The sequence below is a fragment of the Onychostruthus taczanowskii genome, unplaced genomic scaffold (genome assembly GCF_017590055.1).
Source record: "Onychostruthus taczanowskii isolate IOZ18803 unplaced genomic scaffold, ASM1759005v1 scaffold112, whole genome shotgun sequence".
In the NCBI taxonomy this organism is placed as follows: Eukaryota; Metazoa; Chordata; class Aves; order Passeriformes; family Passeridae; genus Onychostruthus; species Onychostruthus taczanowskii.
Window position 1 is genome coordinate 1,102,770 of NW_024497852.1, and position 10,951 is coordinate 1,113,720.

At 68.4% G+C, this 10,951-nt stretch overlaps 2 protein-coding genes across 11 annotated transcripts in view; both read right to left on the bottom strand.

The window, feature by feature from the left end:
• Nucleotides 1-930, bottom strand: part of LOC121346622 (perilipin-3-like) — a 4,049-nt gene extending 3,119 nt beyond the window's left edge. Inside the window, exons 1-2 of one of the 3 annotated variants that reach the window (XM_041424608.1) lie at nt 389-930; nt 64-125 (exon numbers count right to left, since the gene is read on the bottom strand). In XM_041424608.1, the coding sequence (XP_041280542.1) occupies nt 64-114 (51 nt within the window). In that variant the 5' untranslated portion in view covers nt 115-125; nt 389-930. Of the gene's footprint in view, nt 1-63; nt 345-388 lie in introns of those variants that run through there. The other 2 variants (XM_041424598.1, XM_041424590.1) reach the window with 2 other exon arrangements.
• A 1,001-nt stretch (nt 931-1,931) lies between these two features.
• SEMA6B (semaphorin 6B) overlaps nt 1,932-10,951 on the bottom strand; it is an 11,643-nt gene continuing 2,623 nt past the window's right edge. For 4 of the 8 annotated variants that reach the window (XM_041424530.1, XM_041424522.1, XM_041424512.1 and 1 more), the window contains exons 2-17: nt 9,664-9,803; nt 9,224-9,353; nt 8,875-8,935; nt 8,671-8,733; nt 8,241-8,342; nt 7,853-7,943; nt 7,660-7,779; nt 7,482-7,570; nt 6,711-6,928; nt 6,341-6,472; nt 5,804-5,953; nt 5,097-5,291; nt 4,354-4,494; nt 4,063-4,140; nt 3,835-3,893; nt 1,932-3,757 (exon numbers count right to left, since the gene is read on the bottom strand). In XM_041424530.1, coding sequence (XP_041280464.1) covers nt 2,784-3,757; nt 3,835-3,893; nt 4,063-4,140; nt 4,354-4,494; nt 5,097-5,291; nt 5,804-5,953; nt 6,341-6,472; nt 6,711-6,928; nt 7,482-7,570; nt 7,660-7,779; nt 7,853-7,943; nt 8,241-8,342; nt 8,671-8,733; nt 8,875-8,935; nt 9,224-9,353; nt 9,664-9,778 — 2,718 coding nt within the window. In that variant the 5' untranslated portion in view covers nt 9,779-9,803 and the 3' untranslated portion in view covers nt 1,932-2,783. Of the gene's footprint in view, nt 3,758-3,834; nt 3,894-4,062; nt 4,141-4,353; nt 4,495-5,096; nt 5,292-5,803; nt 5,954-6,340; nt 6,473-6,710; nt 6,929-7,481; nt 7,571-7,659; nt 7,780-7,852; nt 7,944-8,240; nt 8,343-8,670; nt 8,734-8,874; nt 8,936-9,223; nt 9,354-9,663; nt 10,938-10,951 lie in introns of those variants that run through there. The other 4 variants (XM_041424494.1, XM_041424503.1, XM_041424540.1 and 1 more) reach the window with 4 other exon arrangements.

Consider the following 10,951-nt stretch of genomic DNA (forward strand, 5'->3'; position numbering starts at 1 on the left):
AAAAAAGGGGGTCCCCAGAGCCCCCCCCGGCCCCCCCCCCCCGAACCCCCCGTGCACCCCTACCTGCGTCTCCGGCCCGGGCTCGGCCGGCACCGCGGCGTTTTCGGCCGACATGGCAGCGGCGGCTGCAGCGGGAAGAGGGAGATTTTGGGGTGCCATGGGTGGGTGAGGCTGGTGGGGACCCCCCTGGGATGACACCCCCAGCCCCTGCTCCAGGAGGGCTGAGAGCCACCATCCCATGACCCGAGTGGGAGTGGCTGGCGGGCTCTGAGGGGCTCTCGGGGGTGTTTTGGGGGGTCTGAAAGGGATTTTGGGACGGGGTTGGCCCCCTCCCCTGCCAGGAAACGGGGGGACTGGGTGCCCTCAACTCCTCTTGGACCCCCCCTACCTCCTCCGGGTCCCCCACACCCCCTTTGGGGCCGGGGAGGGGTTTTTGGGTGATTCAGCGAAGCCAGTCTGGACTCGTCTGTCGCAATCCCGGGCTGGGGACGTGCCGCCCGTCACCGCCCGTCACCGCCCGTCACCGCCGCTCGGCCGGGGCAGCCCCCGGCCCCCGCAGGGAGCCGAGCCCCGGCAGCCCCCCTGGCCCCCGGCAGCCCCCCGGGTCCCCCGGCAGCCCCTCTGTCCTCTGGGGTCTCCCGCAGCACCCCCGGCCTGGCCCTGTGCTCTCCGGGGGGATTCGGGGGGCTCCAGGCGGGTCACTGCGGGGGACAGGTCCCCTGGGACCCTCGGTCGTTCCCTGGAGTTTCTCGGGGCGTCCCTCTGGTGTTCCTGGGGTGCTCCGGGGACCTTGGGACCCCCGACCTCCCCCGCACCCCCCGGAGGCCCCCGGGGACCTCCGGACTCCCCCCGGGACCACCTGGAGCCCCCCCCGGAGCCTTTCCGGAGCCTCCCGTGACGCCCCCGGCCCCCCTCCCCTCCTCCCGCTCCCGCCGAGCCCCGGGCACGGTACTCACGGGGGTGGGGGTGGGGTTCTGTCGCGACCCCCGGGCGAGATCGCGACCCCGGGCCCCGCCCAGCCCGGACCCGCGGGGAGCGGCGGGAGCCAATCAGAGAAGGGGCGGGGCCGGATCTCCGCCAATGAGGAGGGATGGGCGTGGCCGGGGGCGTGGCTTGGGGCTGGGGCGCGCTCGTCGCGGGGTGCGGGGACACCGGGGGGACACCGGGGGGAACGAGCCCCCGGTCACCTCTCACGTGTCCCCGCGCCGAGGGACCCCGTGGCCGGTGTCCCACCCCCGTGGCCGGTGTCCCACCCCCCCTGCAGGTGTCTCCGCCCCCGTTATCCCCTCCCCCGGTGTCCCCATCGCAGGTGTCCCCTTGCCACGTGTGCCCTTGCCACTTGTTCCCACCTCAAGGGACTCAATGGCCGCTGTCCCCACCCTCCCCAAGTGTCCCCATCCCAGGTGAACCAACTCCAGGAGACCCCCGATAGCCGCCAGCCCAGGTGTCCCCACGCCAGATGTCCCCACCCCTGGTGTCCCCAAGCCAAGGGACCCAAAGCCAGGTGTGCCCTCGCCAAGTATCGCCACTTCGAGTGTCCCTTTGCCAGATGTCCCCACCCCAGGCGTTCCCGTGCCACCAGAGCCCCTCAGGGTGCCAGGTGTCCCCCAGCCCCTGCGGGTGCTCAGGCCAGGGGACAGAGGGCCGTGGGCGACCCCCGTGGGTGGCCTCGGGGGGCGAGGAAAGGGGACACGGCGGGTGTGGGGTGGCACGAGCAGGGGCACCGCCTTGTCCCGGGGGAATTCGTGGGGAAAGTGGGATGGGGACCCTCGGGGGGCCGGGTGCGCTGGGCTGTGCGGGTCCCACGGAGGGGGTGCCACCCTGTGCCCCCCCAGCCCTGTGCCCCCCCCAGCCCTGTGCCCCCCTCCCCCGGCCGGTCCCGGCTCCCGGGGGGGTTAAGAAGGTGCCGAGGCGGCGGCGGGGGAGTCGCCTCCGGTAACCGGGTGTTTATTGGGGCCGCGGGGTACAGCCCGCGGGCGGCCGCATGCATGGCCGCTGGGGGGGGGGGGGCTCCCGCCGCCCCCTGCCCTATTTACAGCCTGCCACCCCCTGGGGACCTGCCATCCCCCGGGGACCCGCCACTCCCCCGCGACACGCCACCCCGGGTGGATGCCGGGCAGGGGTGGCACCGAAAGGGCACCCTTTGCCAGCAGAGAGTGGGTTCGGTGGGGACCCCCCCGCGGTGCCCCCCCACCCCGGCTGTGCTTTCCAGGAGGGGGTGCCGGGGGGCGGGGGGAAGGATGGGCAACCCCCAGGCTGGCACTGGGAAAGGGCTGACCCCAGACTGGGGGTGGGAGTGTGCCCCATCCCCAGATAACGCCACATTCGGGGGGCCCCCAGCCCCCCGCACCAAAATGTTCACCAGGTTCCCTCACCACAACCAGTGCACCCCCGGCCGGGTGTCCCCAGGGGGCTGGCAGCACCCAAAAGGCCCCCCGGGTGCCACTGCGGGCTGGGGGGGGGCACAGCCCGGTGCCCGTGTCCGTGTGTCCATCCTGCTGCCCCCCAGGGATGCCCCTCCCCGGGTGCTGCTCCAGCCCGGGGAGGGGACGCGGTGGATGGCACATGGGACAACGCAGCCGGAGCGCGGGGCACTGCCCCACGCCAGCCGGGCACACCCCCAAACCCTCTCCGGGGGGCACCCAGGGGGTGCCTGTGCCCCCCTCACCCATGCCGCACCTCACCCCCTGCCCGCAGCTCCTGCCCGGCCACCCCTCCGTGTCCCCAGGGAGCCGGGGCCCCCATCGGTGTCCTGGCGAGGGGGACGCACACAGGCTGGGACCCTATTTTCCCGAGGGAGTCCGCTCCACGCCGTAGCGCAGGAGGTGCTGCAGGTCCGTGAGCGGCCGCGGGGTGCCCGGTGCCCGCGCTGCCCGGGCCGCCGTGCCGTGCCGCCCGTAGCCGCCCGCCGCCGCCTCGCCGCTGTTGAACGTGTGGTTCCTCTTGAGGTGGGCGCCGGGGCGGCCCGTGCCGTTGTTGGCATTGAAGTTCAGCTGCTCGGGGTGCCAGGGCGGCCCCTCGGTAAAGTCTCCCCCCTCCCCGCTGGGCGCCGAGACCACCCGCCGGCGCTCGGGGCTGGGGTGCGGCGTCCCCCCGAAGTCGCCGTAGGAGCCGCGGGGCGGGCGGCGGGCGCCGGCGGGTGGGTGCTGCCGGGTGCGGGGACCCTCCTGGGGGTCTCGAGCCCAATGCCCGTCCCCTGAGGAGTCGCTGAGTTCGGCCTCCAGCTCCTGGTCCACCAGGATGGCGTGGCAGGAGAGGGGGATGCCCCGCGGCGGGCGGCCGGAGCCGCCGTGCCCCCGCCCGGCGCCCGCGGGCCCGGAGCCGCCAGGGTCCCGCAAAGCCGCGTTGATGATGTTGTGACTCTGCTCCCAGGTGCAGTTTTGGAGGGCTCCGGGGCAGCGTTTCTGCTGCAGCGGGGTCTGCTCCGGCGTGGGCAGCACCCCCGAGTCCAGGTCGTGTTGGGTGACCTTGGCCAGCTCCTTGGGCCACCCGTTGGGCATCAGCGGGGCCAGCAAGGCGCCGCGAGCCCGCCGCTCGCCCAGGCGGCTGACGCTCACCACCGACTCACTGTGCGCCAGGATCGTCTCCTTGTCCTTGCGCCGCGCCAGCTCCTTGCGGTCCCGGTGCCCGATGAACCAGCACACGCTGAAACCGGAGATCACGGCGCCGATGACGAAGGCGGCGACGGAGGAGATCACCAGGAGGTTCACCGACACCAGCCCGTCCGGCTCGTCCACGAAGCTCTCCGTCACCAGCCCTGGGGTTGGGGACGCGTCAGGGCACCTGCGGGGGCCGCCACCACGTCCCCGAGCCTGGTCCCGGCCCCGCACTCACCCTCGCACTCGCCCAGGTGGGATGTGCTGCCGCCGGCGATGTCCTGCTCGAAGGCCGCCCTGGGGGTGCACATTGGGGGGTCAGTGGGTGCCAAATGGCCTGGCAGGGTCTCCCAGTCCCCGTCAGCCAGCAGTGAGTTTGCCGGGGATCAGCGGTTGGGGCTGCAGGAGCCGGGGCTCTCTGGGGACACCGCTGTCCCCTGCGTGTCCCCAGGCCTGGCAGCGTTACCTGGGGCTGGGCTCCAGGAAGATGCAGGAGCCCTCGGGTGTCCAGCCACAGTAGGGATCCCGGCTCCCGAGGCAGTTCCTGGCAGGGAGCAGAGACGTCAGGGTCAGCCCCGATGGGGGCACACAACACCCCGGCCCCCGCAAGGGACTCTGTCCCCGCCCCGTGCCGTGCCTCAGTTTCCCCAGCCTCGCTCCCAGCCGTGCTGAGCCCTGTCCAGCACAGGGGGAATTCCTGGGATGTGAGGTGATGTGAGCCCCCGCCGGCGAGCCCTGCCCAGCCCCAGGCACTCACTTCATGCAGCCCGAGTGCTGCTGGCAGCGAGCCACGGGCACCCTGGCCACGCACGGGGGGAAGGCCAGCAGCAGGGACCCCGCAGCCTTGTCCAGCTCCAGCCCCAGGAGCCGCCGCTCGTCCTCCGTGTCCCGGCCACACCTGGGGACAGCGCAGAGCTCATCAAAGCCCCAGCCCTGGGCCACAGGGCCCTCCACAGAGCCTGGCCCACTCCAGAGGAGATTCTCTCATCCATTCCCCCTTGCATTCCTCTCATCCATCCATCCATCCATCCATCCATCCGCCATCCATCCTTCCATCCATCATCCATCCATCCATCCATCCCTCCATCCATCCATCCATCCATCATCCATCCTTCCATCCATCATCCATCCATCCATCCATCCCTCCATCCATCCATCCATCCATCATCCATCCTTCCATCCATCATCCATCCATCCATCCATCCCTCCATCCATCCATCCATCCATCATCCATCCTTCCATCCATCATCCATCCATCCATCCATCCCTCCATCCATCCATCCATCCATCATCCATCCTTCCATCCATCATCCATCCATCCATCCATCCCTCCATCCATCCATCCATCCATCATCCATCCTTCCATCCATCATCCATCCATCCATCCATCCCTCCATCCATCCATCCATCCATCATCCATCCTTCCATCCATCATCCATCCATCCATCCATCCATCCCTTTTACTGCCCCCTCTCCTTCCCCTGGCACGCTGGCACTCACCTCCCGGGCTGGTAGGTCTCAAACTCCTCCAGGAAGACGCTCTGGCTGCCGGGGGCGGCGGGCGCGGGGCTGCTGGTGGCGTTGGGCAGGATGAGGAACTTGAGCACGGTGCCGGTGCTGGAGCCCAGGAACACCACGGTGTGGTTGCCCCACGGCCCCGCTGCGTTGTCCACCACGATCTTACGGAGCTGGTACCTGCGTGGGGGAGGGAGCAGGGTTGGGGTGTGGGGGAATCCAGGGGTCCCCAGGGAGGGGAAAGGGTGAGGCGCCCAGCCCCACATCCCCATCCCAGCCCTGTGTCCCCAGCTCCAGCCCCACATCCCTATCCCCATTCCCTCCCCCCATCCCCAGGTCCCTGTCCCCATTCCTGTCCCTGTCCCCATTCCTGTCCCTGACCCCATTCCACATCCCTGTCCCCATTCCTGTCCCTGTCCCCATCCCTGCTCACGCCCCAGCTGCCCTGCCGGCGGGAGGCTGCGGCCCAAGAGCACGGCTTGATTAATTCCCCATCAAGCAGCAATTAAGGCAGATTTAATTAGGACGAGACAATCTTGACTGCAAAGTGTATGAGATTTATCAGCACTCCCAGTGCTGGCACGAGCGTGGAAAGGCAGCACAGGGAGCTCTGCCCAGCACCTCCAGCACCTCCCAGCCCCTTCCAGCCCTCCCAGTGCCCCCCAGTGCCCCCAAGCCCCCCGGACACCCACCGGGTCATGGTGCGGAGGATCCAGGGGGCGTTGCCCAGGGCCGGCACCGCCTCGTCCATCAGCGGATGCGTCTTGACGAAGTTGAGGATCTCGTCGGGGAAGGCGCTGGAGGAGTTGTAGCGCATCCCCGGGGACGCGCAGCACCCGGGCCTGCGGCCACGGCACGGCTCAGTGGCGCTGTCCCCAGCCTGTCCCCAGCCCCGCTGGTACTGGCCGTGGGTATCATCACCCCTGTCCCCAGCCCTGTCCCGTCCCAGCAGGTACAGGCCGTGGTTATCCTCCCCCCTGTCCCCAGCCTGTCCCCAGCCCCGCTGGTACTGGCCGTGGGTATCATCACCCCTGTCCCGAGCCCTGTCCCTTCCCAGCAAGTACAGGCCGTGGCTGCCGCTGTCCCTGTCCCCAGCCCTGATCCTTCCCAGCAGGTACAGGCCGTGGCTGCCGCTGTCCCTGTCCCCAGCCCTCTTCCTTTCCCCAGTCCCACCGCTGTCCCTGCCACTAACAGTCCTTGCCAGCTCTGTCCCCCTCGCTGTCCCTCACCGTGGCTTTGGCACCATGTCCTCCGGCACAGGTGTCCAGATGGACTCGGGTGACTTCTGCTCCCGGAACCGTCCCTCGAAGACGGCGGCCACCTGGGTCATGTCGAAGGCGCAGACGGCGGAGCCGGGGATGCTGCAGGGACACGGCTCAGGGGTGAGCAGGGGAGGCCCCGGGGAGCGCGAGGGGCCCTGCAGGTCCCAAACGGAAATGAATCCCCCCCATTTCCCGTCCAGGACCCGCTGGACCCATCCCAGACCCCATCCCAGATCCCACTCAGGATCCAGCTCGGATTCCAGCCAGATCCCAGCTGGCACCCAGCTCGGATCCCGCTGAGCCCGGGCAGCCTGGGCAGGGCACACGAGGCTCTGACCTGTTGGTGGGCGTGGAGAACACGGCCAGGACCACGGGGCGCCCGTCCAGCTCCAGGATGTCCGTCACGGCTTGGATGACGTTGAAGTAGAAGTGGGAATCGCCCGGCACGGAGCAGTTGAGCCGGGCCTTGAGGAAGGACGTCCACTGCTTCTCCAGCACCCGCTGCGAGCCCCCCATGTCGTTCTTGCACACCCGGGCCACCCGTGACACCACCACCTGCAGGGAGGACACCTGTCACCACCCAAAATGGCCATCCCTGTGTCCCTGTCCCCACCCTGGGTGTCTCTGTGGGCATCCCAGAATGGTTTGGGTCGGAAGGGAGCTGTGGGATCATCCAGTGTCAAGGGAAATGTAGGTTGGACATTAGAAGAAGATTTTTACAGGAAGGGTGATAAAGTTCTGGAATGTTCTGCCCGGGGAGGTGGTGCAGTCACCATCCCTGGGGGTGTTTAACACAGCCTGGATGTGGCACTGGGGGCCAGGGCTCAGCTGAGCTGTTGGGCCTGGGCTGGACTCCATGGTCTTTAGGGTCTCTTCCAACCCAGGGATTCTGTGAGTTCTGTGATTCTGTGAGTTCTGTGATTCTGTGAATTCTGTGAATTCTGTAAGTTCTGTGATTCTGTGAATTCTGTGAATTCTGTGAGTTCTGTGAGTTCTGTGAATTCCGTGAATTCTGTAAGTTCTGTGAGTTCTGTGATTCTGTGAATTCTGTGAATTCTGTGAGTTATCTGAATTCTGTGAATCTGCTTCCCAGTGGGACGTGTCCCACCTTCTCCAGGTAGTTGAACTCCATGGCGATCTCGCGGAAGAAGAAGTAGACGTGGCTCCTCCATTCCACGGCGTGCACGAAGTAGGGCTCTGCGGGGACAGCGGGGTCAGGGATGGCCCGGGGTGGGGTCACAGGGGACACGTGCCATGTCCTGGCACAGCCCAGGGTGGGGACACACCTTTGAACCACTTGGAGTCGTGTTTGACGGTGCGCAGGGTCGGGCTGTCCCCGAGGCTGCGGTAGATGACGGCGTCGATGGCCAGGAAATCCGTCACCGTGGCGGTGAAGAGCATCCCCCCTGCACGGGACAAGGTGTCAGCGGGGCCGGGGGACACGGTGCCCGCTGTGACGCTGGCAGTGCCACCACTGACCTGTGAACAGGGCCACGTTGGCGTGCTTGGGGTCGTAGGGACAGCGGGCCATGCCGCTGATGTTGTCCCCGACGGGCTCCAGCGTGTCCATCTAGAGCGGGTGACAGGGGACGTGAGGCCACACCCGGGCACGGGGGGCACCCGGGGTCCCCATCCTGAGCTGCAGTTGGCACAGACAGAGCTGAAGGTGTTGGTGCTGCAGACCCTTGACATGGGTGCCCCTTTCTGCCTTCACCCCAAAACCCTTCCCATGGTGTCCCCTCCTGTCTTCACCCCAAACCCTTCCCATGGTGTCCCCTCCTCCCCTGACCCCAAACCCTTCCCATGGTGTCCCCTCCTCCCCTGACCCCAAGCCCCCTCCCACAGGGGTCCCACCCCGGGGACTCACGCTGTAGTTGGCGCAGACGGGGTTGAAGGCGTTGGTGCCACAGACGAAGAGGAGGCTCTCATTCCTCACCAGCAGCACCTTGATGAAATTTCGGCACTCTGCCTGCGCCGGGAGAGGGGACAGTCACCCTCAGCACCCCAAAACCCCACTCACCTCATCCCTGCCCACCCAGGCTCTCATCACTGCCAGGGGATGGCTTGGGGGGGCTGTTCTCACCCCAAAACTGCACTTACAGGAGCCGGGAATGGGATTCTGGTCCCCAATAATTAATTACAAATCAATTCAGCCGAGCGGCCAACAAATCACTGGTACAACCGCTGGGAGGGAGTGGGGTGGTGACAGCGGGGAGGGGACAGGTGTGACACGGCCACAGAGGGTGCTCAGCCCCCAGCCGGGGGTGCCCACGGGGGGCACATCCCGCAGGCTGTACCTCGTGCTTGCCCTTCATCCGGCAGATGCTGATGTCGTGCTGGTTCGAGCGCCACGTCAGTTTCTGGGGGGGGGAAAACCAGTGTGGGGACAGGGACAGGCCAACAGCATCCCCGTGAGACCCCCCCTGAGGCCTCCCAGAGCTTCCTGAGACCCCCCAGCACCCCTGGGGCCCCCGGGACCCCCCAGCACCCCCAGCACTTACCCGGTGGTAGCGCATCTCAGCGGCCCCGCTGGGCTCCAGGCTGACCCGATAGACATTGTCCCTGGGGAGGGGGACACGGGTGTCACCACCCCCCCACTGGGATGTGCCCCCCAGCGCTGGGGGTACAGGATCCACCCCCACACGCCCCCCCCGGGAAGGTTTGGGGTGCTGGGGTGGACAATGAACCTCACCAGGGCAGCGCCGGTGCCAGTGCCCCCCCCCCAGTGCCCCCGGACACGGAGCGGGTGCCCCGGGCAGGCAGTGGGGTCCTGCCCAGCAAAGAGGAGTGGGGCGGGTGTGGGGTGCCCACCCCGGGGCAGGGGAGGCTTTGGGGTGCGGGGGTGCAGACCTGTCCCCGATGAAGAGGGTCCTGTTGACCTTGAGGATGCGCTGGATGTTGAGGCGCTGGCTGCCCCCCCCCTCGGGCCCCCCCGGCCGGGCGGTGCCGTGCCCCACGAACACGGGGTAGTGCTTCACATCTGGGGGGGCACGGGGGTCACACGCCTGCCCTCCCTCCTGCCATCAGCCCAAAATCCCAACCCGTGGGTGCCCCCCCCCCGCCTGCCTTGACCCCAAAGCACCCCAAAACCCCTTCCAGAGGTACCCCCAAAAGTAACCCAGAGCCCAGCCCACCCAGGTCCCACCCTGTCCTACCCCAAACCCTCCCTTGCGTGCCCCCTTCTCCCTTCACCCCAACGCCCCCAACCCCCCTTTCCCTTTCGGTGCCAACCTTACCCCCCGTGCCCCGGGGCAGCGCCCCGACCCCCCCAGCCCCGGGTGGGCACTCACAGTCCGGGGGGGCCACGGCGATGGGGCCGGGCTCCTCGGGGAAGGTGCCCCTCGCCGTCCTCTCGGCCGCCAGCAGCAGCAGCAGCAGCAGGGGGACGCGGGGTGGCGGTGCCATGGTGGCCCCCGGCCCGGCTGGGCACCTGCGGGCACGGGCAGGGCTGGCAGGGGCAGCACGCACCGGGAACCCCCCCCGGAGCACCCCAAAGCCTCAGGTGTCGCCGGGCATTGGGGCCATGCCGGTGGTTTGTCACTGGGTGACAAAGGCGCTGCTGGTGACATGGGGACACGGGGACAGGAGGATGAGGACACACGGACAGAGAGACACGCGGGGACATGGGGACAAGAGGGGAGCCAGAGAGGCTCTGCCCCCTCCCAAAACGCCACCGGGGTGTCTTGGAAAATCTCCAGGGACACTTCAGAGTGTCACAGCACCCCCCACCCAGACAGCCCCAGTGCCACCGCCGCTGTCCCCTCACCATGCTGGGCCACCGTCCCCAGCCTGTCGCTCGTCCCCGAGGGGCCGGGCTGGGTAATTAGCAGCCGGGCAGGGAATTAATTGATCATTAATTCCACGGGAGCCGGAGCGATCGAAGCGGCGCCCTCCGCCCCCGCGGGGACAGGGATGGTGACATTGTGCGGGGCCGGGCGGTGCCAGCGGGGGGACGCGTCCCCAGCCCCTCCGCGGTGTCACCGGCCCCGCGTGAGACCCGCCGCTGTCCCCAACCCCGTCCCCTTCTTGTGCCACAGCCCCTGGGCAGGAGGTGACCCCAGCGGGACCCGACCCTGGTGTCACAGCCCCTGGGGACAAGTGGCCCCGTCCTCGGGGTGTCACCACCCCTGGGACACTAAACCACGTCCCCACCATCTCAGGGACATCCAAACCTGTCCCCACAGCGCCACAGCTCCCAGTGACGCCCAGCTGTCCCCACCGTGTCCCCAACAAGCGGGAAATGAGCTGTTCCTGCCCGCTTTGTCACACAGCGGCACCCCAAAGCCACCGAGGGACAGAGGCAGAGAGGGAGGGGGACCCCAAAAAGCCACCCCAGGGCTGGGGGTCCATCGGCCGCTGAGAATCCGGCCGTGCCGGGGGGCTCGGGGGCCGGGGGGGCCGTGGGGCAGCCTCGGGCTCCTGGAACCCCGAGCGGGGCTCCGGTGTCACCGTCCCCAGCCTGGCGGTGACAGCGAGCGGGCGCGGGGTAAGCGGAGCCTCCGGCGCCATAAATGCCAGCGATTGTGCGGGAAAAGAAAAGGCAGCGGGAAGAGGGGGGCGCGGGGAGGAGGGGGCACG